Source organism: Ursus arctos, unplaced genomic scaffold (assembly GCF_023065955.2).
Source record: "Ursus arctos isolate Adak ecotype North America unplaced genomic scaffold, UrsArc2.0 scaffold_29, whole genome shotgun sequence".
NCBI lineage: Eukaryota > Metazoa > Chordata > Mammalia > Carnivora > Ursidae > Ursus > Ursus arctos.
In genome coordinates, this window is record NW_026622974.1 from 4,797,612 (window position 1) to 4,822,268 (window position 24,657).

The 24,657-nt window shown below is 56.4% G+C and overlaps 1 protein-coding gene across 21 annotated transcripts; it reads left to right on the top strand.

Annotated features, from left to right (window-relative positions):
* The first annotated feature begins 44 nt into the window (after positions 1 to 44).
* Positions 45 to 24,234, top strand: TJAP1 (tight junction associated protein 1). Of its 21 annotated transcripts, none has more exons than XM_048219671.2 (12): positions 45 to 126; positions 857 to 949; positions 1,260 to 1,307; positions 9,811 to 9,939; positions 16,739 to 16,836; positions 17,503 to 17,686; positions 19,263 to 19,291; positions 20,057 to 20,218; positions 20,441 to 20,507; positions 21,525 to 21,632; positions 21,729 to 21,812; positions 22,491 to 24,234. In XM_048219671.2, the coding sequence occupies exons 6-12, from the start codon at positions 17,588 to 17,590 to the stop codon at positions 23,583 to 23,585; spliced, it is 1,644 nt and encodes a 547-aa protein (XP_048075628.1). In that variant the 5' UTR covers positions 45 to 126; positions 857 to 949; positions 1,260 to 1,307; positions 9,811 to 9,939; positions 16,739 to 16,836; positions 17,503 to 17,587; the 3' UTR covers positions 23,586 to 24,234. The 21 variants fall into 21 exon arrangements, with proteins under 21 accessions (XP_048075628.1, XP_057159933.1, XP_057159935.1 ...); XM_057303950.1 differs by lacking the exon at positions 1,260 to 1,307 and adding an exon at positions 20,757 to 20,786; XM_057303952.1 differs by lacking the exon at positions 1,260 to 1,307 and adding an exon at positions 20,757 to 20,786 and having other exon boundaries at positions 17,558 to 17,686.
* The last annotated feature ends 423 nt before the right edge of the window (positions 24,235 to 24,657 follow it).

Here is a 24,657-nt window from a genome sequence, read left to right on the forward strand (position 1 = left end):
ACGCCCCCTAGCCACGCCCCCGATGACGCGCGGCGCCCGGTGCGTGGGGATTCCCGCGACCGTGGCCACTACCCGGCCTGCCCCGCGGCAAGATGGCGGCGTGAAGGCACCGGGCAGCGGCAGAAAGTTTGTTGTGGGATTGGAGTAGTCGGCCGGGAGGCTAGAGTTTGGGGGGATCGTGGGGGCACTGTCGCAGAGTAGGGGAGGAGGAGGGACTAGCTCCGGGGTTAAGAAGAGGAAATGGGATGTTGGAAGGTTGGAAGCGGAGAAAAAAAAAGAGGGAGATGGGGCGGAGGGGAGGGGGCCTAGGATCCAGCGGCGGCGCGGGGGGGTGGGGTGGGGGGAGGGGTCCAGGGCGGGTGAAGCACAAGTAGGTGTGCAGGCCCTGGAGAAGCAGTCACGAATTGGAGGGGAATTTTTTTTTTTTTTAAAGATTTTATTTATTTATTTGACAGAGATAGAGACAGCCAGCGAGAGAGGGAACACAAGCAGGGGGAGTGGGAGAGGAAGAAGCAGGCTCATAGCAGAGGAGCCTGATGTGGGGCTCGATCCCTTAACGCCGGGATCACGCCCTGAGCCGAAGGCAGATGCTTAACCGCTGTGCCACCCAGGCGTCCCTGGAGGGGAATTTCTAAATCGAGAGTAAAAAAGCCTGGAGCTTGTGGCCGAGGCCCGACTGTACCGGGCGGGTAGGAGAGAGGTCTTTCCCGTGGAGGAGGATAGTGGGCAAGGGGGGAAGAGAGACCTGGAGGATGCCAGGCAGGTTTGGTATGGAGGGAACTAAAGCGTTAGATGACCTTTCTCCAGACTTAGATCAGCCTTTCCAGAGTTCCTATAGCATCTGCCCCAATTTCAGCTGAAGACTCAGGGGCCCCAGGGACTGGAAGAAATCACAGTACCTGCTTGGAAAGAAGAGGTAGCGACTTGCCCGAGCTCAACCCCAGAGCGGGTAAGGTGGCCTCCAATGACAGGCTGGCATGCTCCCTGCGAGCAGGATGCATGGGCTCAGAGTGATAACTGAGAAACATTTATTCTGAAAAGGACTCTCTTCTATAGAGGTTGGGCTTTACCTGTGGTCTGTAAGTTAGTGTTCTATTTATATTGCACACTGATTTTTGAGAATTGGGTGCAGCACTGAGCCTTGTGTGCCTTCCCCGGAGCAAGTGAACACAGTCAAGGGCCTGGAGATGAGGCTGAAAGCGCTTTAACACATCCCTGTCAACAAGCAGTTTCCTACATGCTCACTGTATCTTTTTCAGTCTCCCCATCACATCTTCAGTTTGGCATCCTACCTGAAGTAGAGATTGGTGAGTGACAGATGGGGGGCGGAGTCATGAGAAAAAGTCTGATCATGTTCTGTCACCAACTCCTGAATTCACTCTTGCAGCAGGTCTCCTTCTTTTGAGCTTTCTTGTGGTAAGAGGGGCTCATTAGTGTTTCTTTGGGGTTGTAGATTTGGTAGGTAAGTGGGGTCAGTGGAGGAGGAAAAGCAGGTTGAGGTTAGGGAGAAGAAACCCAGATCAGTTTACGGTAAGGGGTTGAGTTGACTCGTGTAAAGCTCTGGGAATATTTATGGTATCACTCTGTGCCTGAGACCCTTGATGTTTGAGAACTGCTTTACAGTCTGGATCAGTGTGGTGATGGAAGGAAAGGATTGTATACCTTTTCTAATAGCTTTCTTCTCTTCCTGAGTATTCTCCCCATCAAACCACATTAAAAAAAAAAAAATCAGTTTCACTAGCCAAACTAAGTATGGCTTAAGAGATAGTGGATTTGGGGTTAGAGAAAAGGGAAGGCGTCTGGAGCCACAAAGTGCGGTGAATATGGTCCTCACTTCCTTCGATGCCCTGTGGTTATGCCCAAGCCAGAGTTGGGGGCAGGCTTTTTAGAGAAGCTCGTTTCATGACTGGCGTCTGCTCCATGATTGGATTGGGGGTCTAGTTTGATCTAGGACTCCTCACTAACCATCTCCTGCTCCCTGCCTGCGCCCCCCCCCACCCCAAAAAGGCTTGCTATAGACAGACCAACCCAAATCACTGTTACTAGGCCAGCTTCAATACCTTCAGGTATCAGAAAAACTGATGTTATTTAGCTGTGACTCTAGAAGGCTGGGAGGTTTCTCTTTCTGAGGACAATTTGTGGATGTCCCTTAGAGTTGTGATGAGCAAGGACAGTGTGGGGAGCACACATAGAGGCTAAAAGCAGACTCTGGAGCCAGAATTCTTAGTTCAAATTCTGGCTTTGCCATTTGTTGCTCTGTGACTGTTAGAAATTGTATAGCTCTTTTTGCCTCAGCTTTCTCATCAACCAAATGGAGATGGCAAGAGTGCCCGTCTCATAGGTTGTGGTAAGGATTAAAGATGTTAATACATTAAGGTATTTAGAACAGTGACTGACATTCCATACGTATTTGTTGTTGTTATGCTGGTCAGATCTCAGCACTGACTTCTTCGTGATTGAACCTGGTGTCTCTCTGTGGAGGCGCTGTACTGGTTTGAGCTGCTGTCTTGATGTTGGAGAGATGGGACACAGCTTATGAATAGAATAGAGTTTGCATGTAGTGAGAACATCTTCATTAAGCTATTTAAAGTGATGTTAAAATGCCCTTGACTTCCTGTTTGAGGTTGTGAGGTTTTAGAATTATCTTTGCAGTTGAGCTGTAACAATGGTAGTGCTTATTGAGCACATTCTGTGTCTGGCACTGTTGTAAGTGCTTTAAACGTATTAACTAATTTAATTTTTGTAACAACCTACACAGCAAATACTTCCATTGTCCCCATTTTACAGATGAGTAAATAGAGGTGCAGAGTGGTTCATTTGTTCAAGGTCACCCAGCTAGTAAAGAGCAGAGCTGAGATTTGAACCCAGGCTATCTGGCTTCAACAATTGAGCTTCCTTTTTTTTTTTTTTTAAATTTGGTGTGAAATTAACTCTTTATTAACTGTGCCTAGTGGCAATTTGTATCTCATTTGTCACGATGGTTAGATAGTGGTAAACTTTTTTGTGTTATTTGAATGTTTTAGGAGCTGAGTTCTTCATCACAGCTCTCTCCTCAAATATAAAAACTGGTGCAGGGTGCTGTGGGAGGGAGCCCACTGCCATGTTAGCCAAATCTGAACTCTCTCTTCAGGATCCAGCTTGGTGACTGCCCCTTGGAAAACCTTGGACCCGGGTTGGGTGAGCAGGCTGACATGAGGACCCACTCTTAGCATACCTTAAAGGGGGGGTGACATAGACATAAAAGGCTCGTTTCTGATTTTGATTACTGACAGGAGCAGCTGACGTGTTCAATTCATAGACAATCTGGATGTCATCTTGTTTTAAAAAGTAGCAGGTAGCAAACTACACAAAAACCCCACAATAGGCGGCCTTTTAACCAGCGCCGGCCCCCCAGCTTGAGGGGAAACTGGAAAACGGATGTGCTTCTGCTGAAGTTTCTATGGTCGAGGAAGGTCCGGGCTCAGCGCTCGCTCAGTCCCTTTCTCTTCAGCCAAGCAGGAGGCCCACATGCAGCCTGGGGCAGAGGTGTGCCTGTGTTTTGATTGACTGGCTTTCCTTTGCCCTGCACTTAAGAATCACTCTTCCCCTCCTTCTGAGTCACGTCCTGTCTATTTAACACGCCCTCGGGGCCCATCTTTTTCTTCAGTAAATGACTCTACTTGCCATCAGAGTAGGCACGCGCCTGATGTCTGAGCCGATTTCAGGGGAATAGAGGGGCTCAGGACTTAGGGCTCTTTCTGGGAATTCTGAGCCAGAATGACCCTTCTCTAGTTGTTGTGGCACATGAGATTTTGAAAGTTATCTGTCAGTGTCTGTTCCGCTCCACCATTAACTGAGGAGCCGTATATGTCAGGATAATGTACTTTATCTGGATTTGTGCTGCAGTCAGCGTGCTGAAACGTGTAATCTCCGTAAAGTACACCTTCGTGTGTTGGTAGAAGTCCTCAGACTTTCTGAATTCAGGTCTCGTTTTAGCAAATGATTGAACTGTAGGGTGAAGGCTGATAGATTTGGAGCCGGTTCTCTGCCTTTACAGTTCTGGTTTTGTCGTTTTCAAAGTCCATTTCTTCTCTTAACACCCCTTATTCGAGTGTAATCTTTGCATCTAACCCCTTCACCTTTTCCTCACTGCCGTATTCTGAGTGCCAAGGACCTCTGGGTAAACCTGGCCTTCGTTTCTCACCGGATTCAGCCTCTTCTTCTTCTTCTTCTTTTTTTTTTTTTTTTTAATATTTTATTTATTTATTTATTTATCTGAAAAAGAGAGAGAGCACAAGCAGGGGAAGGGTCAGAGGGAAAGGGAGAAGCAGACTCCCCTCCTGAGCAGGGAGCCCAAGGTGGGGCTTGATACCAGGACCAAAGGATCATGACCTGAGCCGAAGGCAGCTGCCCAGCCAACTGAGCCACCCAGGCGCCCCACGGATTAGCAGCTCTGTGAACTTATTCTCTCGAGCTTCTGGGCCTTTGCACTTGTCAGCCCTGCTGTTTGGAATGTGCCGCCCCTGCCACCCTTTACCTACCTCTTTGTCCTTTATTTATTGATTTATTTTATTTTATTTTATTTTATTTTATTTTATTTTAAAGTAATCTCTACACCCAACATGGGGCTCAAACTACAACCCCAAGATCAAGAGTCGCACACTCTACTGACTGAGCCAGCCAGGAGCACTCCCCCCAACCTCTTTGTCCTTTAGGTCTCAGTTTAAATGTCCCTTTCTTTGGGACCCCCGCTCCTTTCACACCTTTCCTCTGGGCCTCTGTGTTAACACTTAGGCTGCGTTGTAATCGTCTGTTTGCTTGTCTGACTCTCCCAAGACTGCAAGTGCCCTGACAACAGGGACTAAGTCTTACTCATTATTGTTGTCTACCCTTTAGGATAATGCAGGGCACTGAAGAGGCACTTTATAATGCCGTGGGGCATACAGAGTGCATGACAGGTGGCAGTCTCTCCCCACTCCAGTCTGTCTTCCAAGCTGCTGTGAGAATTGTCTTCCACTGAAAAACAGTGTCTCTTCCCATAAAAATGCTGTGGTTTCTCCCTTGTTCAGGACACAGTCCACTCCCGCTCAGCATGCAGAAAGGTTGTTTACCCTCGGGCCCGAACTCAACCCTCTGGCCTGAGTGGCTGTCACTCCACTTCCTCTGCCCTGTGCTTCCTTGCTCCTGAATTTCCCCCTGCTCCTGAACCTGTTACGGCCATCCGTTTACATTATTCTTCTTTGCTTGTGCACCTCACTCTCTCCATGATGCTCACCTGTCTCTGAAACTCTGCTCGTCCCCTAGGACCCAGCCGGTCTGTCACCCCCCATGAGAAGTCTTCCCTGCTTTCCTTTCCCCCCTCAGCCCGCATAGCACATTGTGTGAGAAGCCTCAGTTCTGGCATTTACCAGGTTGTATGATGATTTCTCTGTTATTTGTTGGTCTCTTTCGCTGAGCTGACCCTCTGTAGAGGAGAGACCCTCCCTGCTCATGGGATGAGGGTGAGGGGGTGGGGAGTTGGGAGTAGGGTGAGCGGTGTGATAGAGTCTGATTTTGGAGCGAGGCTGACCTGGTTGAAATCTTGATTCTGTGACTTACCAGCTGTGTGACTTTGGACAAATTGCTTAACTGGTAGGACTCTTGGTCTTGTCGCCTGTACAATGAGGGTAACATCATCTTTTTTGCAGGAGTATAGAGCATTAGAGATAATGAGTTCACGGCGTGTAGCATGGTGCCTGTCATGCGAAGGATACTCCGTTATTATTTGCTTAGTAAATGAATGCCATTCTGGAAAACACAATAGGTAAGAAAAGGCTTTGTTTTATTCAAGCTAGAATAAGCCTTTGATTTCTGCCAGGTAGCTAGGAGCCTTTTGAGGTGGGAGTAAAATTGGGAGAGTCTCTTTATAATGAAGCGATATAAAAGCTGAGGCTAGGGACATCATCAGTGAGTAGCCTGTGCAGAGTAGTTGGTGTTTTCCCCATCTTTTGTGTCATAATGACTCCTTTGATGGATCCCCTTTACGTGACGTTGGTGGTGACCTTGGTGGAGGTGGGGGTGGGTAAGTGGTAGATCTGTAATGTGGTTCAGGCCGTGGATGACTGGATGAGGTGCTTGAAGATTCATGTTCCGTGGTGTTTCTGGATTGAAGAATGTTGGATGAAGCTGATAGAACATATCTAGGCATTTAGGAAGCCAGACTTCTTGACCCAAGTTTTCTTAGGGCTTTGATGATCTTGTGTCGCAGAACAGGGCTTAACTCAGATGCTCCCGAGAAATAGGGCTGGTAGCTGGGAGTTCACTGTCCCTTCTTTGCCTTGTTTTTAGTGTAGTTGGTGGCGGGTACTTAGGGCACTGGTTCCCAACAAACACTCAAGGAATGTATTTCCAGTCTAGACCTCTTAATTGTATAATGCCAGGTGTGCTCCAGTTTGAGTTTACAGTCCAGATGAGGAAGATGTGTTTGAGTTTTTCAGAGGGCAGCCTTTTCTGGTCCTTGAACCCCTGCCCCAGCCAGGCATCTCTCCTCTGGGCTCTCAAAGCATGTACCAAACTGTAATGCAGGTGGCTGTTAACCTGTCTCTCCCCCACTCAGGGCGAGATCTTTTATCTCTGGAAGCTTCTTAGAGGCCCTCCGTGATAGGTGCTGAGCAATTCTGGTTACTGTGTGACCCAAATCAGCCCTCCTTCTTGAAAGGCCTTCCTTCTTGAAACGAAAGCAGATAGGATCTATCCTTTGAACTCTTAGGAAGCAAGGTCCTGCGTAAACAAAAGGTGATCGGATTAGCAGTAGCATTACCGATCATTGTCTAGAGTTGAGGTGATGCGGTTCAGTGATCTTCCAGGTGCTTGGCTTCAGCTGTTTGCCTTTCCAGCCTTCTTATGTTCTAGTAACACATCCCTAAGCCAGCAGAAGAGGTCAGAAGCAGAGGTGAAGCACACGCCGGTATATTTTCTTGCTAATCACCATCTTCTCACAAGTCTGGCTGCTGGCATCCTCTTTGTTACTCATTAAGTCCCTTTGAGTGCCCCACAGCCCTATCGCTCATTGTCTGGGGGTGCTCCCCGCCCACAGCCAGGACCTACTATAACCTTGTTAATGCCTACATGAATCAAAAGGACGAGGCCGGTAGCTGAAGGTGACGTGACGGAGTTTTCCCTGGCCTCTACCCTGGTCCCTCAGTGTGGGAGTGCTCGTTGCAATGTGGTGTATCTTTGCTGACGGCGTCTTGGCAGGGCTGGTAAGCCGCTTCGTATGTTCAGCCGATGTGAGAGGAGATGGGGTGAGCCGGCGGGGATGGGTTGTGCCGTGTATGTTCAGGCTTCAAAGGGCTGAGTCTCCTGGACTGGCCACGAGTGTGAGAGTGGGACTTCTTTGTTACTATCTCGTAAGCGCCAGCTGTCTGCAGGGTGACCTTTAGAAGCTGTAGAGGACGTGGCCCCCCTCATTTGTGAAGAGCTCTGCACTTTCCCAGTGAAGTGTGGGGGGAAGTCCCTGAGGACAGGGGCCAGGAAGTCAGTGCGCTTCACTCAGCTAACAGCAGGCTAGAACGCTGGGTTTACCATTTGGGGTACTGAACAGGCCTCTGCACCTTCTTGGCTAAGCCCGTGGGGACTTCCACCTCAGAAGCCTTGAGGGTCTTTACATCAGGGCAGAATCGCCAGGGCTTTCCTGAGGCTCCCTAGAGGAGGCTGCTTTCCATGGTTTGCGCTGGGGTTGGAAACAGAGGGTTCTAGCCCAGTTCTGTCTGTGGTCTTGGGCAAGACCCTTGTCTTCTCTGTCCCTTCAGAATGGGAGAACTCCACCTGTTCTGTGGGCCTCATTAGGCTGCAAGGATCAAAGGACATACAATGGAAGGGAAAGCGCTTCCAGAATGGTGAAGCACAGTGCAGATGGAGGGGTTTTGTCCGTTTGTCCAGGAATTCTGTTTTCGTCATAAGCATAATATGTGTCCTTACGTAAAATACCAGCCATACAGAAACATGCAAAAGGAAAAGTAAAAAGACCCTCCCTTTCTTCCCCCACTGCTCCTGTCTAAGCCCCTTTCCCAGAGACAGGGAACTATCCTGTATCCTTCTGATCATTTTTGTGTGCTTCGAGACATTCCTCCTCACGCATCTCTTGTAAAACAAACACACCTCGGTAGGAGTACATGCTGTTCTTTGGCTTGTTCTGCTCACCTGACAAGTCACCTGGGCTCGAGGAGCCCCTCCTGGAGCCTCCTTCCCAGCTCGTGGGCCTCTGGGGCTGGCTGCGTGGGAGGGCTCGGGAAGCGTTACTACAGGTCACCACAGCAGCACGCAGGCTATCTCTGAGGAGTGGTTTTTATGCTGTGATGAAGTCGTCTGGCAGGAGTGCCCTGAGTGGGAATCGGATGGTTCTAAACATGGCGTGGGCAGCACGGCCTCCGCCTCACGTGCGTTTCTCCCCTCCACGCTTCTGTGCTGTGTGGCCAGGCAGAGAGTAAACTTACCTGATTCCTCCACCTCTGTCTCAACGCAGAGACAGTCCCTGGTTTCTGAAACCTTGAATTACCTAGGTGACTTGCTGCTCTGTTTTGAAAGCAAACCAGACCCAGCTGGTGTTTTTCGGTTTTACTTGTGGGCGAGGATTCTGAAGGGAGCCTGTCAGTGGCCATGCATTCTTACCAGTAGGGAAGAGCTCAGAGCCTCTAGGAAGACTTGTTCTCTCTTCTGGTGGTCAGGCCTTGGCCTTTTGGGCTCTGGGGCTGTTGTCAGAGTACTGCGGGGGCTCCAGGACTAGGCAGTTGGGGATGACCAACCTAGGCTTGGGAGAAGGGCCAGGCCCCATGTGGCGCCAGGGTGGTCGCTGCTCTCCCTCTACCCTGAGTCACCTCATCATCCACAGGGCTCTCCAGACAGAAGGGGAAGCCTGTTTCTTCCTTGCCAGCACGCTGCCCTCGTCCGTGAGCACAGGCAGTATTTGCTGCCACCTTTGCTGTAGCTCTCCTCTCCTGCCGCTCCGGGGGTCACATCTTGCGGGGTTTCTGGGACTCCACTACTGCGGCTCCATGTGCCTTGAGATCTCTAAGCCAGAGGGGCTCACTTCCCTTAGGGTGGCTCTGGAGGCTTCGGGAGAGATGTTTTCTGCTGTTCCCGAGCTTGCCGTGATGGGAACACTGGCTCCCCTGGGCACTGCTCCCTCTGAGCGGGTGGAATGGTCGCCGCCGGGAGTGTGAGGAGCCTTTATCCTTGCTCTCTGGGTTCCTCTGGGGCCAGCTCCCTGGGAAGCACCATCCCCCTGGCCTGTCAGAAACTGAAGGGTGGCAGCGTGCCACCCCTCCCCGCGGCTGGCCCGGCTCTGGGCCAGGTCACACACTGCCCCATTGTGTGGTGCCTTCGACGCACTCCTTGTTGCGGCCTCCGATCCCTGCGCGCCAGGCCCCTCCCGGCCCTTTGCCTTGGAGCCCGTGGGAGGTGGCGGGGTGGGCTCTGCTGGCACAGGCCCAGGCTGGGTGGCAGCGGCAGCCGTGGCCAACTTCGTTCTGACAGCCCCACTGTCGGAGCTGTGGTGCAGCCTGGCAGCGGTGTCCGTGGAGAAGGCCAGACAGGGGAGCTGCCCCCAGGCCGCAGTGCCCCCTTCCACCGCGGCTCTCCTCTCTTTGTGTTGACCAGCCAGAGCCCTGTCACCTCGGGTCAGCCAGCTGGTTGGCAGGGGGCATGCTGCCTTCCCTCCTGGCGTGAGTTTTGGATGGGAGAAGGCCCCCGCGGGGCTAGTGGTAAGTCTGCAGGAGCTTCCCCGTCAGAAGAGCGCAGTGTGTACCCTCAGGCATCTTGCAGCTTGGCATTCCTTCTGCTCTCTCTTTGCAGCTCCGGAGTTGGGCTGCTCTCCACCGAGCTGTGTGTTTATATGGAGTGCCTGGAGGGCGTCTGCCATGAGTCTGTCGCTAACCGTGCTAACCAGGAGAGCTGGCTGGTTGGGGAGAAGACACTAACCCCGTGAGTCTGACCTGGGCCAGCTAACCTGCCCCGGGTACCACCAGCAGCAGCGCCTCTGTCACCCCGCACCCTCCCCCGGTCAGCCTGGCTGCCTCCTCCCCTTAGCTTACCTCATGCCTCCTCTGCTCTCTTGTCCTTACTGCTGTCCCTCCGTTTTCCCAGTTTCCTTGCTGTGGTTGGGCGGGGGGGGGGGGGGGTGCCCCTCTAAGGCCGGGAGACAGGGTTTCCTATGCGCAGACACCTGCCTGTCTGCCAGTCTGCTGCTGGCCTCTGCTGACCCCAAGCTCCCCTCAGTCAGGACCATGCTGCCTAGTTCTCCCTTCACTGGGTTAGAATTTCTGTTCAATCTGCTTTAAGCATTATGGAGTTTGCTCTGTTTCACACCTCAGAGCCAGAGGGAGCCAGAGTGGGAGAGGAGTTTTCTTCTCCACTGGATAATTGCCTCCCTTTGTCAAGTGGGGAAGACTGAATGGTGTCCCCATTATTCTCACCCCAGGATAATCACTGAGGATCAACTGCAAGGTTGGGGGTGGGGGTCTGAGGAAAACCGTGGCCTGGCTGTGGGAAAGTCGCCGGGCAGAGGGTGAAGCTGAAAGCTAGAGTCCAGAACCAGGCGCTCAGCTGAGCTGTAGCTCGTGGCTCCCGTTGCTCCGGTAGGTGGAGCGGGTGGAGTTTGGCCCCCCACCGCCTTCCATGGTGTGGAGCTGCAGGTGGACTTTAACCGAGAAGAGCTGGAAGGACACCTCCGCCAGAGCAGGCGGGACCTGGCTTTGGACTCCACAGTTGGCCTGGAAGAGGCCTTGGCCTCAGACTGGGAGACTGGTGAAGAGCCTGCCGTAGAGAAGCTCCCGCCAGACCCCCTTCTCCGTACAGGGTTGGAAAGGAGAGGGGGCTCGGGATAGCAGGAAGGCGGATTGCTCGGGCCTCCCCGGTGTTCGCCACAGGTAACTCCTTAGACAGCCTCTCTGGCTCCAGCCTCTGGAGTCAGTGCAGTACGGATTAGGCTGGATGGGGGAACTTGGGACCCGAAGGCCCTCTGGGTGGGCTCTGTTTCCCTTGGGCAGGAGGGAGAAGCAGGGAGCTTCCTGCTAGTATGGGGTGGGAATGCATAAATGTGAAAGGGTGTAGGGGCTGCCTGGATGAGGGACCCTGAGTCAGGAGTAGCAAGCTGGAGGGGTGCCTGTTGGCTGGGCTCTGACCGGGAAAACAAAAGGGGCCCGCAGCAGAGGCCGGCTCAGGGCCACGCCTTACCTTGCCTTTCCTTGGGCGGGGGCATGGGGACTACTGTCAAGTGCTGGTTGATCCTGGGGACTTTTTGGCCTTCCCTTTATTTACGGGTGGTTGCTTGGACCATCATCAGTAGTTGTGTGCAGCCCCTTCGTTCCTGTCAGGTGTTTGTTTGAGAGGCCAGCTGGGTAGACTTGAGGTATTTGTTCAGGTGGGAGCCAGGTGAGCTCTCGAAGGTCCCCAGCCCTAGTTGGGAGTCCTCAAGCTTACTCTGGGGCAGAATAATTCCCACCCACTTTTTAAAACCCTGTCAGTCGATGCCGCTTAGAGCAGGCAGGGGGCCAGGTCAGGGCCGCAGGCAGCTTGTCCCAAGAGGGTGAGGTTGTGCTTGCCCAGAGGGGTGGCAGGCATGACTGCTGGAGGGGCAGCAGGGCCGGTCTGGGCACAGACTGGCATCTCCCAGCCTAGTCATCGGCCCAGAGCAGAGCCTGCCCAGGCCCCACCCCACGCTCTGCTGGCTGCTTGCCTGCCACGCGCCCAGGATTGCTGAGGGCTTTGCTCGTGTACCTCAGGAACAGCTGCATGCCGGAACCGGGGCTGGTAGCAAGCAGGAGGGGCACCCGGGGGGCGGCGTGGGGGAGGGCTGAACCCAGCCAGCTTTGGTGGGAGGGGCTCGCCGTGCCAGGGGACTGACACTCAGGGTGGAGAGGGCCTGTATTAATGGTGGTGTGGTGGTGGGGGCGCTCCTTGCGGGCAATCTCCAGGGCCTCTGCGGGGTCACCTGGCTGTAGGGCTGGCGCTTGCAGGCTGGTGGTTTGCCTTTCTTGGGCCTCCGTTGGATGCAGACCCTGAATTTCAGAGGCTCGAGAGGCAGCCAGACGTGTATGGCAGGAGTGTGCCCTGCCCCCAAAGGCACAGCGTCCTCCAGGCCTGTGGAGTTCAGAGACTCTATCCAGGGCTTACTGTGGACGATTCCCACAGAGGAGGCACTAGGCCCTGTGCGTCAGACATTCATGTTTTAGCCATCGATGAGTGGCTTTAGTAGGGTCTTTGTTTATTTTTGTTACTTATTTGTGTCCTGCTGGGTTTCACAGGGGAATTAAGGCAGCATAAAACATAGCTGGAGTGTTCTGGAAAAGGGCCGGATTCCTTTTATTCTCAAAGCAGTAGTGATTGCTAATCGAGTGATTCTGTTTGACTTTCTTCAGGTAAATTATGAAGAAGAGCTTTAATGATTTTTGTGGTGATGTGTGGCCCCTCCCTGATGGTCCCTCACTTGCTTGAGTCAGTGACAGCTGTGAGTAGAAAGGCATATCAGGATCGGAAATGGTCTGAGCCCAGATAAACTGTTGGGGCCATAATTTCTCAGAGTGCAGGGGATGCGGGGAGCAGGGGAGGCAGTCGGGCTCTCTGGGGCAAGGCAGGGGAACTGGGGAGGGTGGAGTGAGGGAGTAGTGCAGGACTTGGGCACCTGGAGACCTCCGTGTGCAGGCCGGAGTGGGAAAAGCCACAGAGGCACACCCATTTTGGTTTCCCTGCCATCGCCTTCCTCAGGGGTAAAGCTGGATGCTTGGATCTCCCATCCTCTCCTGCACCTTTGACTTTGCCCTGGGCAGACCCACAGGAAAGGTGGCAGAAGGAAGTGAGAGGGCGTCCTGGGCCCTTGGGCTTGAGCCTTCTTGATGTCTCCTACTGTGGGTGTTTGCAGAGTGGGAGTGAGGATATGGTTTGGAGAAAATCCGATTCTGAAGGTTTCTCTTTACCCTGCTCCATCTCTAGCAGCGGTGACCCCTGACCCTGGTGGCAGCCCTGGGTCACATCCAGGCACTTATCCACAAAAGGGAGCAGGTGTGAGTCCCATCTCCTGGGTAAAGAGGGATGCTTGGCAGATTTTTTGTCCTTTGATTAAAGGCTACTTCCCAGCCAACGTCCGGCTCACACTTTTGCTTATATCTGCCTCTGACTATACTCTGCCCAGCTGTTCAGTGGGTTCACAGTGCAGGTTTGCTGTGCGTGCTGAGTCCCATTTCTAATGAAAGTAGACTTTGTTCTCTGGAGGCAGCTAATCGTGCCCCATGGGCTGTAATCAGGGAGAAGGTATTTAATACAGGGCAGGCGGCAACAGGCGGCCTGCGCTGACTGGCAGATTGCAACATGGCAATTAGGAAGCTCTCGCCCCCCTCTCCGCCCCAGCAGGGCTGGCTGAGGCTCTCCTCTGAACGGAGTTTGAGTGAGTGAAGAATGAATGCTATGCCAGGGAGGAACGGGGAGGCGGGGCTCGGGGGGTGGGGGCCTTGAGGAGAGCCGCTTTCCCTTCTCCGGGCTGCTCTGGGTGTCTCCCCGGCACTGCCCGCGGGGCCCCAGACCAGATTGGGTCAGCCAGAGGTTTCTCCCGGCGCACAGCTGTTCCGTAGTGCAGACCCAGCACGTGATCTGGTAGCCCCACATCCTGAGTCCTCTGCCCCCAGTTCCTTGAAGCTCAGGTAGTTTGGGGTGAGGGGTGGGAGTGGGATTCTTCTTGGTCAATTTCTAGACCTTCCAAAAGACCATTTTCTTGGAGGTGTCCTGGAGCCAGCTCAGCAGCCAGAGGCCGAGAGACCCCAAAGGCCGCTTGCTTGCTTATCGTGTCCCGTATCCCATTCTGAGTTATCCAGCTGCTTTCCCTGGGGACTTCCTCTTCTTGACAGGGGATCGGGAGGCCTCCTTGGGCTGCAACATTCCAAGGCCACGTGGGAATCTTCGGGTGAAGGAGACGTGGCCAGTGGAGGCCGCACCTGGTGCCTGGGTCTTGCTGGTGGGACTGCTCTGCTGTCTTGCAGCTCACCTTTTGTCTTCTCCTGGCTACGGGCCTGGTGTGCAGCTGCTTCTCACTTTGTTTTCCAGTGCCCTTGGCGTGGCTCTCCCTCCAGGGTCTCTCCTGCCCTGCTGTGCTTCCATTCAAGGACAGTGGCCTGTCAGGCCCCTTGCATTCCTGTTCAGTGCTGGCATTGTCTCCCTCCCTCCCCCCGACGTGGGCTGGATTTGGGGCACTTAGCGCGTCTCAGGACCCCAACACGTACTGGTATTTATGGACATGAGGCAGGGAGTGAGAGTGAGACAGACCGTCCCTCATGGGTTTGTGCTGGGGACACTGCAGGCTCCCTCAAAGACTGTCTCCCTAGCGGGCCTTGCCTTCTGCTTCCCCAGTTGGGAGAGTCTCCCCTCTTTGTGGTTCCGGCCAAGAGAGATAACTGCCTGCCATTGCTGGCACTGTTCATCCTGGAGCTTCTGTGTTCGCAGTACTCCCCCATCTCCCTGCTAGCCACTTCCACACTGTCCCTCGCAAGCCAGGTTATCTGGCCAGGAAAGCCCTGGGAGTATGTGGTGTGATACCAGGGAGTAGAGATTTGACGTCAAGATGAGGCAGGATTTATGATCAGTAGAGCTAGGGCTGCGGGGCATGGAGTGAAGGTCATTCTCCTTCAGGGAGGATCCCCAGGTACCTGAGCATGTCAGTGGCTCCCTGCCTGCCTGCCACCCATTCAGGTGTCCTGGTGCCTAGAGGCCAGAGTGGGTGTTAGCAAGAATTGGGCTAAGGAAGAAAAGAGGCTGAGAATTGAGGGGGTCTGCAGTGTGGCCTGCAGGGAGAAGGAGACTACTCAGCTGATGGGGGAGCAGATGGGGAGGGAAGCAGGCCCAAACCTGGAGCCCCCCCCCCCGGATTTTGCCAAGGTTCTTGGCTCCCTGTATATCCTACTCCGCGTCTCTGGCTGTCCCCTTTTCTAACTCACGTACCCCACACTTATACCCTCTGAGTATCAGCACCCAGCTCTCCAGGCTAGCTTAGAACTTTCTGGGCCTCTCCCCCAGGCCATAGGAGCTCCCACCCTGGGGCCCTCAGGAGGGGTAGCCCTGGGGAACCTGCGGGGGTGACTTGTTTGCTCCCCCACACCCCAGGAATGTGCTGTCCTTTTGGGCCCGCCCGGATTCCTGTGCAGGGAGTCAGCTCGACACAGCACGCTGCTTGTGCCCTGTGGGGACATGTCCGCCTCACCATCAAAGGGGTGGAGGTTGGCGGCTCGTGCCTGCTGCCATGCCCCAGCTCCCCCCCAGAACCCCAAGCCAGAGACCAGGCTGCCCAGACAGAGGAGGGAGGCCACTCCTGCTTCCCCACCCTCCCTACCCCCTCACCGTTCTTCCTGCTCCAGGCTCTGTTGGAATGTGACAGGAGTCGTGGCCAGGGCATGTCCCGACAGCAGGAACACATGCTTTAGCCCGCAAGGCTTCCCTCGGCCCCCGGCTCTATTTAGGAGGATGGCGGCTGGAAGGTTGTTTCTGCCCAGAAGGCCAGCTAAGGTTACTGCCTCCACGGGCCCCTGTGGTGGCTGCTGCCCCCGTGCTGCGGCCCAGCTAATTACAGGTGGGGACCAAGCTCAGCACGCCCAGGAACCTGCCGGGGACCTCCCAGCTCACTCAGTCCGGCCACCTCTGTGTGGAAGAGAGACCAGCGAGGGACCGAGCTGGGGCCATCCGGTGCGTCGGAAGCAGCATAGCCTAGAGCCCAGTGTCTCAGCTCCCCGGACTCGGGCTTTCTGCACCAGAGTTTCTCAGCCTGGGCGCCGTCAACGTCGTGTGCTGATAATTCTTCATCGTGTGGCGCGGTCCTGTGCATGGCAGGGTGTTTGGCAGCTTCCCTGGCCTCTCCCCGCTAGGTGCCACGAGCTCTCCGCACCATTGTGACAGCCATTCAGATGTGGCCAGGGATCTGGGAGGGGGCAACCGAGGGAGATGGGCGATACCAAAATCACCCTCGCTGAGATTGCTCAGTGACTGCTCTAACTGCTGCTTTTTCCGGTTTTTCTCTCCTGGGCCTACGCATCCTCATTGCAAAGTCTGTTTACAACCGTTACACACAGAAGTAGTCTTTGGGCTCCTGGAAACACTGCTAGGAACTTCCGCCAGCATCTTCTTGGTCTCTGTTAGGCTTTTTCCTGGTGTTCTCTTCTGCAAGCCCTGTTCCACAAATCTCTTAGTTTCCAGGCTCTGAGAGGCCTGGGAGATGAACAGGACAGATGTGGGGTAGGATAGAGACAGGACAGGACCAGACCTATTCCAGAATCAGGCCTGTGGTAAGCTGAGACCATGAGCACATGCAAGACACACACGTGGAATGCGTGGGTGGCTCAGTTGGTTAAGTGTCTGCCTTTGGCCTGGGTCATGATCCCAGGGTCCTGGGATTGAGCCCCGCATCCTGCTCCCTGCTCCCAGGCAGGAATCCTGCTTCTCCCTCTTTGCCTGTTGCTCCCCCTGCTTGTGCTCCCTCTCTCTCTCTCTGTCAAATAAATAAATAAAATCTTAAAAGAGACGTGCATGTGTGTCGTCTGGGCCTGTGACTGTTTTCATGAAGAAAGGAGCCCCGTGCTTTTGGTCCTCTCCCACCTCTGCTGCTTTCCCCAGATCCCCTGGGCTGTGGCTTTTCTGCCTGGCTCTCCCTAGGGGGCTTCCCAGTCCTGGACTGGGTAGGCTGGCCGAGGGCACCAGCAGACCCGCAGCTGACACCTGGTTTCCACTTTCTTCCCTTCTCTGGTTTCAGGAGCTGTTGGCTAGCGGAAGTGGAGGGGCCGTGGGATGCGGAGAGCCGAGGGCTAACTCCGGGACGGCGGAACAGACAGAGCTGCCGACAGTCAGACGGTATGTCCCTGCGAGGCCTGCACCCCCCCTTGGCCCCCTTCCAGAGAGGCTGGCAGGCCAGGGGGCAGGCAGATGGCCCCTCGTGGTGGGGGCTGGTGAAAAGAGAATGGTGGAGGCCAGAGAGGCTTTGGCCTTCAGGACTCTCAAGCTTGGAGACAACCCCCCCCCCCCCGCCCCCGCCGAGGAGCCTGGGTTGGGGGAGCATCTTCAAGCCCTTACTTTCTGGATACTGGGTTTTTGTGTTGGGGTTTTTCTGAGCTCACACTTAACGTTTCCTAAGTGCCAGGTAACTGTGGTTAGTGGCTTATGTAATCTTCACAACACATTTATGAAATTGGTGCCCTCCTCATCCCCAGTGTAGAGTTGAGGAAACCGATTAAGAGGGAACGGTTTTTCCCTCTGAGGCATTTTTATAAGCCCACAGAGGTGAGCAGTGGGCCGCTCTTAGATACCTTGTCCCACTCCCAGGCCATAGTCCACTCCTCCTGGTGCCTAGGCCCTGGGCCCCGCCTTTCCCGCCTGTCTGGTCGCATTGGGCCCTTGTCCCCTCCAGCACTCCCCTGACCCCTGGGCGCTGATACACCCGAGTCCAGGTTCCTAATGACCCCAGCAGTGCGTGCCCGGTGGTTCCTACATATGTCCCTTTTACTGTCCTTTTTCCTTCAGTCCAGAGGCCTCTTGCCCACATCTCTGAGCCTGCTCCTTCCTGGCTTCCCCACAGCAGCTGGAGGAGCCCGCCTCACCACCCAGAATGACCAGTGCGGCCCCCGCGAAGAAACCGTACCGTAAGGCGCCACCCGAGCACCGGGAGTTGCGGCTAGAGGTTCCAGGATCCCGGCTGGAGCAGGAGGTCAGAGACGCGTACTCCTACCCTGGCTGGCAGCCGCGGGCCCCTGAGGCTGGGTGTCTGACTGACTTCTCCCACCCGAGGGGACTTCTGGGCCCCAGAGTGGGGGTGTGGGCGTGGCATTGCAGATCCACGCCTGGGGGCTCCTAGCTGCAGCGCCGCTGGCGGGCCGTGTAGGCTTACGGGACGGCTGTGAGCCCATGTCCCCGTATCAGGGAACCCCCGAGTCTTCGTGGCTCAACAGAAGTGCTTCCAGGCAGTATTGTTCTTCCTGCAAGAGGCCACCCACCACGCTGAGGGGTCCTCACGCGCCGGAGGCTGGGGCTCTGTGGAGGAGGTGGTGCTCCGGCTTCTTCCCACCAGACCGGCTGTTCTTTGCCGTCCCCAGAAGTCTGGCCCTTCCTCCAGCTTCGCCTTGCCTGGCTAACATTCGCTAAGTACATGCTCCCCGCCAGGAGCTGTGTTAGGGTTTAAGGAGGCCTTCTTCGGGCCACTGTGAAACATTCTCCAAGCGGGCTGTCCTCCCTCATTCGGTTTCCTCTCAGGAGGAAACGAGCGTTGCAGTCACCTGGCTGCTTGTCCCCACCCTGTTGCCGCACACGGAGCACCTATGCAGAACTTGAGAGATCCCCATCCTCGCCGAGCGTCAGGCGTACCGTGGCCCGCTCTGGTCCGATTCAGGGCGGGAATGCTGCGACTTGTCCGTTTTCAGGGAATGTTCAGTAAGGGCCAGGTGGTGTGCTGGGTGCCATCCTGTGGGTGTGCCCTTGGTTTTGTAGATGAGGACGCGGTGGCTCAGCAAGGCCAGGGTGTAGTAGCAGGGGATCAAATCCAGGTGTTACCGGCTCCAAAGCCCACGGTGCGGGTCACCCACCTCATTTTCCAGCCTGGATCGGCATCCTGAAGCAGTCGGTTCTATTTGGCAGGCCTCTTGACGTTTCCCTGCTCTGTGGCTGGCTGAGCTCTTGGGCCGTGACCAGTGTGGGGGCTTGGGGAGAAAGGGGCAGGGGGTTCCAAGCAGGACAAGGATAAGACACCTCACTCCTCTCAGTCAGGACTAGCCCAGAGGCTCTCCTTCATCCATGTACTTGTTCCTTCTGAGCCTCTGGAAGGGCCTGATTCTGCCCCATCTTCCCTCAAGGGGCCAGGAGGGCTTTGTCAGAGCTCAGAACCCTACTGTAGCTTGATGGACTTCTTCATTTCTCTGGAACATCTCTACCATGCTTGCACGGCCCACTAGGAGCCCAGGGGACAGCTGGGAGGCTCTCTTTATCCCTGGGAGATGTAGCATGGGTACCAGGACTCATTTGCAACTTGCTTCAGAATTACGAGAGGGGTTGGAAGTAGTGTGGGTAGGGTGAATGTTGGAAGGGGTTCTCGAGCCTTCTGGTTGGCATGGGAGAGAGTGGGCTAGGCTTGTCCAGGCAGTACTGGACTGCCTCCATCTCTACAGGGTTCACTTCTGTGAGATTGTTTGGGCTTCAGACATGGCCCTTTCCAGGGCTCTTTGGAGGGTGGGCAAGCAGGGTGGGCCAGTGGTTTAGGGCTGAGCCTCAAGCTTCCATTCTTTTGTGCCCAGGAACCCCTGACTGATGCAGAGAGGATGAAGTGAGTATCTGCTGCCCGAGAGCCTGCCCTGCCTTGCCTCAGCACTTCCCTCTTAGCTCCAGGCAAGGCTGTTGGTATAGTCGGGCTTTTCATTGGATTAGGTGGAAGTAAAGGTTGGGTGGGGTGTTTAGGGACTCTGGAAGGAGGCTTGATGTAGATATTCCTTCTGGAAAGAGTTTTGTTCCTTGGGCTCCACGAGAATCTAGAACCAAGGAGGTGGGTGCTCGGAGGGGCCTGCTCTTGCCAAGGAGCCCTTGCCCAGCTCCTGGTCCTCCTGTGCCAGCTGCCTCCCTGCAGCCCTTTCTGTCAGCCACGTAAGGCCTTTGGAGAGGGGGGCAGTGCTGGGCTGGATTTCCAAGAGATTAATAATGGAGCAGCCTGATTGTGCAGTGGGGAAACTGGAGCTGGAGGCCTTGGTGGCCGGCTGGCTCAGGCTGTAACCAGAGACAGACTGGGAATTCTTACCCCCCACACCAGTTCTGTCTTCTCATTCTTCGCGGGTGGGGGTGGATTCTACCGTCCCCTCTGCGCCCCACCCCCCCCCCACTACCCCCAAGCCAGGCTGTGTTCTCAGGGCTAGCAGGCCTATGGAATATGCTGCCCCAGACTCAGACTCCTTCTCAGGAAGCCCCTTGCCCCCCGCCCTTGCCTGTGCTCATGTCATCCCTGCTTGCTCCTATAAGCTTCTTGAGCCCAGCCTGGGGCTCCAGGGCTGGCCTGTCTTAACACTGATGCCCCTCTGCCCTTGACCCCTCACCATGCCAGGCTCTTGCGGCAGGAGAATGAGGAGCTCCGCCGGCGCCTGGCCTCGGCCACCAGGCGCACCGAGGCCCTAGAGCGCGAGCTGGAGATCGGGCAGGACTGCTTGGAGCTGGAGCTGGGCCAGAGCCGTGAAGAGCTGGACAAGTTTAAGGACAAGTTCCGCAGGTGTGGAAACGAGGGGCCAGGCGGCCGTGCACGCATACCCCCCCCCCCCGTAGGAGGTTAGCGGGAAGAAGCCACAAGATCAGCTGATTCTGGGGGGGGGAAACCGAAGCTCTGGGAGGAGAATGACTTGCCGCATATCCCCTGTTGGGGAGGAGCTGAGGAGGGGCTGGAGAGCAGATCTTGACCCCTTGACCCCAGGGTCTGCCCTGTGTTTCTCTGCAGGCTTCAGAACAGCTACACAGCTTCTCAGAGGACCAATCAGGAGCTGGAGGACAAGCTGCACACGCTGGTAATCTGTCCGGGGGTGGGGGCGGCATGGGGGCACTTTGGCTGGCACTGTGCTCACAGCATAGTAGGGGGCTGGGACTTGCCCGGGAAGTGCCACTGTGCCCTGGGGCTTGGGGAGGGGGCGGGACAGTGGCGGGCAAGGGACCGCAGTGTGCTGTGCAAGTCAGGAATGTCTTAGTGCTCACACTGTTTCTCTTCTCTCCCGTCTTCCCCTCACGCTGCCGCCGTCGCTGCCGCCCTCTCCTGTCAGGCCTCTCTTAGCCACAGCTGGATCTTTGCAGTTGCGTCTGAGTTTGTGTGTTTTCTCCCTTGCCCGGGCCTCCTCCTCAGTTGAGATCTGGGGTTGCGGGGGCTCCGGCCCTTTCCCTCTGCTTTCCTCCTGCTTAAGTGAGGCCCGCTCAGTACAGGGCCTCCCTCCTGGGGGACAGCTGCGGAGCCAGCTCTTGGCTGGGGCAGAGGTGCTGGTTGATGTCACCACTGAGCACTCGCAGCTTCTCGGCCGCGGTGGCAACAAACCCAAGCCGTTTAGGGGGAGGGCGGCCGGAGCTCCAGCGCCTGAACCGAAGATCAGAGGGCTGCTGCCGAGCCGCTGCTCCGTTCTGGCTCAACTAGATAATCTCACAGGCGCCCCCAGCTGCCACCCAGCCCCACCCCTCCTCCCTCTCCCTGGCCCGAGCCTGGAAAACGCTGCACACGTAGGCTTCGGCCGCGGGTTTGCACGTTTCCTTCTCCTCCGGTCCAGCTGCCTGAGCGGCCGGGTAGAGCCCCTTGGCAGGCAGTTCTCGTGCAGCCCCTGCCCTGGCCCCCGGTGGCAGCAGATCGCGTACGGAAAGCCCCCACCCCACAGCCAGCCCGGAGAACAGGAGAGGTGGCTGGTCTCCTTCTGTCTGTCCATCGTCTGTCTATTCCGTCCGCCTTGGCTGCCCCAGCACCTGTGGCTACCTGTGTCTCTGGGCCGGGAGGGGCGGAGGGGAGGAAGGCCGGCCGGGGCGGGGGTCACACGAGTTTTGTGCCTCAGATCAAGAAGGCTGAGACGGATAGGAAGACGCTGGACTGGGAGATCGTGGAGCTGACCAATAAGCTGTTGGATGCCAAGAACACCATCAACAAGCTGGAGGAGCTCAACGTACGTGCGCCGCGGGGCCCTCCGAGGGCTGGGCCCTGGGGAGTGCGCAGGCGCGCCGGCTGGCGGCCTACCAGTGACCCCCGCCTGTGTCTGCAGGAGCGGTACCGGCTGGACTGCAACCTGGCTGTGCAGCTGCTCAAGTGCAACAAGTCCCACTTCCGCAACCACAAGTTCGCCGACGTGAGCGAACGGCCGCCCCGCGCTGGGCGCTAGCCCCGCCCCCTAGGGCTCCTCTCCCGCCGGTCTGATCCCTCTCTGCCTCTGTCCTGCCTCCCCCTCGCCTGCATGTCCCCTCGCGAGTCTGTCAGCTCTGTCGCTGGGCGGTGTTCCATGTGCTGTGGGGCCGTCGTTAGGGCAAGGGCTGGCCTGGCAGGTATTTCTGGGACAGAGACGGGGAGAGAGGCTCCCCATTTCGGGATCCCATGCGGGAAGGTGGGGGTGGCTATCGGCCGGAAGAATATTGCCGGGATTAGGCCCAACTGACTGCCTTACCCCAGCGGGCAAACTCGACACCAGAGCCTGAGGCCCGAGGCTGATGGGGTCCGTAGTAGGAGTGGGGGCGCTGCCGAGGCTGCTCGCCAGTACAGATCCTCCGACTTCTGTCTGGTTTGGGCAGAAGCCACAGCCGAGATGGGGGGAGAGGGACGTTTGAGAGTGCGTGGGCCTTAGCGCTCTGGGATCAGATGCTGGGTGTGGTCTTCAGAATCTTCCAGTGTTTCGCTCCTGCTGAACCTCAGTTTGTCTGAAACAAGGCTGTCCCCCGGCCTGATGTGAGACCAGCACGCGGTAGCCATGATTCCTGCTCTGAGGTTGGGAGCGTTCATGTCTCTCTTCCCTTCTCCCACTGTTTTGCTGCAGCTGCCCTGTGAGCTACAGGATATGGTCCGGAAACATCTGCACAGTGGTCAAGAAGCTGCCAGCCCAGGCCCCGCCCCTAGCCTGGCACCAGGGGCTGTGGTACCCACGTCGGTCATCGCCCGAGTGTTAGAGAAGCCAGAGTCTCTACTGCTCAATTCGGCGCAGTCGGGCAATGCCGGGCGCCCCTTGGCTGAGGATGTCTTTGTGCACGTGGACATGAGTGGGGGTGGCCTGGGGGACCCAGCCAGTCCCCCGGCCCCTGGCAGCCCCAGCCCGCAACCCAATGGAGAGTGCCGCTCTCTGGGCACTGCTGGGGCCTCCCCAGAGGAGGAGCTGCCCGTGCCAGCCTTTGAGAAGCTGAGCCCCTACCCCACCCCACCTCCGCCACACCCGCTGTATCCCGGCCGCAAGGTGATAGAGTTCTCTGAGGATAAGGTGCGAATCCCCCGCAACAGCCCCCTGCCCAACTGCACTTACGCTACCCGCCAGGCCATTTCCTTGAGCCTGGTGGAGGAGGGCGCTGAGCGGGCCCGCCCCAGCCCAGTGCCCAGCAGCTCTGCCTCGGCCCAGGCCTCACCCCACCATGAGCCCAGCCCTCTCCCCCCGACACTCAGTGCCCCCGCCAGCTCTGCCAGCTCTGAGGAGGACCTGCTGGCCAGCTGGCAGCGGGCATTTGTGGACCGCACCCCACCCCCAGCCGCTGTGGCCCAGCGCACAGCCTTTGGACGCGATGCACTCCCTGACCTGCAGCGCCATTTTGCTCTTAGCCCTGCTGACAGAGATGAGGTTCTGGCACTTTCTTCCCCACCCGGTGAGAGTGGGCTTTTGCTGCCCATGGAAGCTGACTCTGGCCCTCCCGGGGAGGAGGAGGAAGAGCTGAACCTGCCTCTCAGCCCCGAGGAAGAACGCCAGAGTCTGCTGCCCAGCGATCGTGACACAGAGGAAGGGCCTGTCACTTCCCACACTGAGGGCAGAGCCTGGGCACTCCCTGGCTCCAGCCGCCCCCAGCGCAGCCCCAAGAGGATGGGGGTGCACCACCTGCACCGCAAGGACAGCCTGACCCAGGCCCAGGAGCAGGGCAACCTACTCAACTAGGGCCCCCACTTGCCTTGCTGCCACTGCTTCGCTGGGACCCCGGAGGGCCCTGCCCTGGAGCCCTCCCTCAGGCCTGCGCAGCTCTGCGCCTTGTGCGGGGCAGGGGCAGGGGGCGGGCCACACCGGGCCTTTTAGCTGCGTTGACTACGACTGGCACCAGCTTGCCTCGTAGCTCTTCCCTCTTCTTGTATGTACTCCCCAAAGGTAACATGCAGCTGGGGCTCAAGACCCTTCCTTCGGTCAGCCCCAAATTGGGCTGTTCTGGGATGCTGAGGAGTCTGTTACAGCAGTGTTGTCCTCCTGCTTCGTACCCACACATTGTTTTCTTGTGTTTTTGGGGGGGGGAATGCCGTTGGGATTATTAACCTCTAATTTCTATTTTCTGCCTGCTTTCCTCTCCCCTCAAGTCCTCTGCACGAGCTGTTGCCTTCAAGGGGCCCTTGGGGGATGAGGGAGAGGACTCACTCAGGGCTCGCCTCCGCTGTGTCCAGCCTCCCTCTGGAAGGGAGGCGAGGGAGGGATTCAGGGGCCTCAAGCTGGGCTCTAGGTGAGGCCTGGCCCCCTTCCGACCTTGGCTCTAGACTGTTACTCCCAGCTTTGGGAAGTTTTCACATCCATGACTATTTTAAAATTAAAACTATTTTACTGATATGGCCTAATTTGTCTATTAACGATTTTCCTTGTACCATTCTCCCCATTCTTGAGCATTCCCAGTCCTGGCCAAGTTCTGGGCTTCGCTAGTGAGTCCCCCCTGCTCTGCTCTGCCTAGGGTGTCTGTGGCCACAGAGCATCAGGCAGTGGGAGGTGTACCTCGAGTAACCTCGGCAGGGCCCCAAGTCTCTCCTTGAGGCAGGGTCTAGTCCAGCCCAGCTCTGGAAGTGAGCTCTTTCCCTTAGTTGTACTCCTTCTGGGGGCCTGTGTAAGGTGTCACCCCAGAATCCCAGGTCCTGCGAGTCTGAGACCCGAGCCAGACCTGTCGGAGGCCTGGAGCTTGGGCTGCGGGGCGGCACTGCCCCCTAGCGTCTGATAGTTCCGGCCCCTCCCCCACCGCCCGCCCCAGTGACCACAGCCG

Coding starts and splice junctions, on each gene's coding strand:
- TJAP1 (XM_057303950.1), top strand. CDS start 17,588: ATGACCAGTGCGGCCCCCGCGAAGAAACCGTACCGTAAGGCGCCACCC. Junction 19,292..20,056: donor ACTGATGCAGAGAGGATGAA/GTGAGTATCTGC, acceptor TCACCATGCCAG/GCTCTTGCGGCAGGAGAATG. Junction 21,633..21,728: donor ACAAGCTGGAGGAGCTCAAC/GTACGTGCGCCG, acceptor CTGTGTCTGCAG/GAGCGGTACCGGCTGGACTG.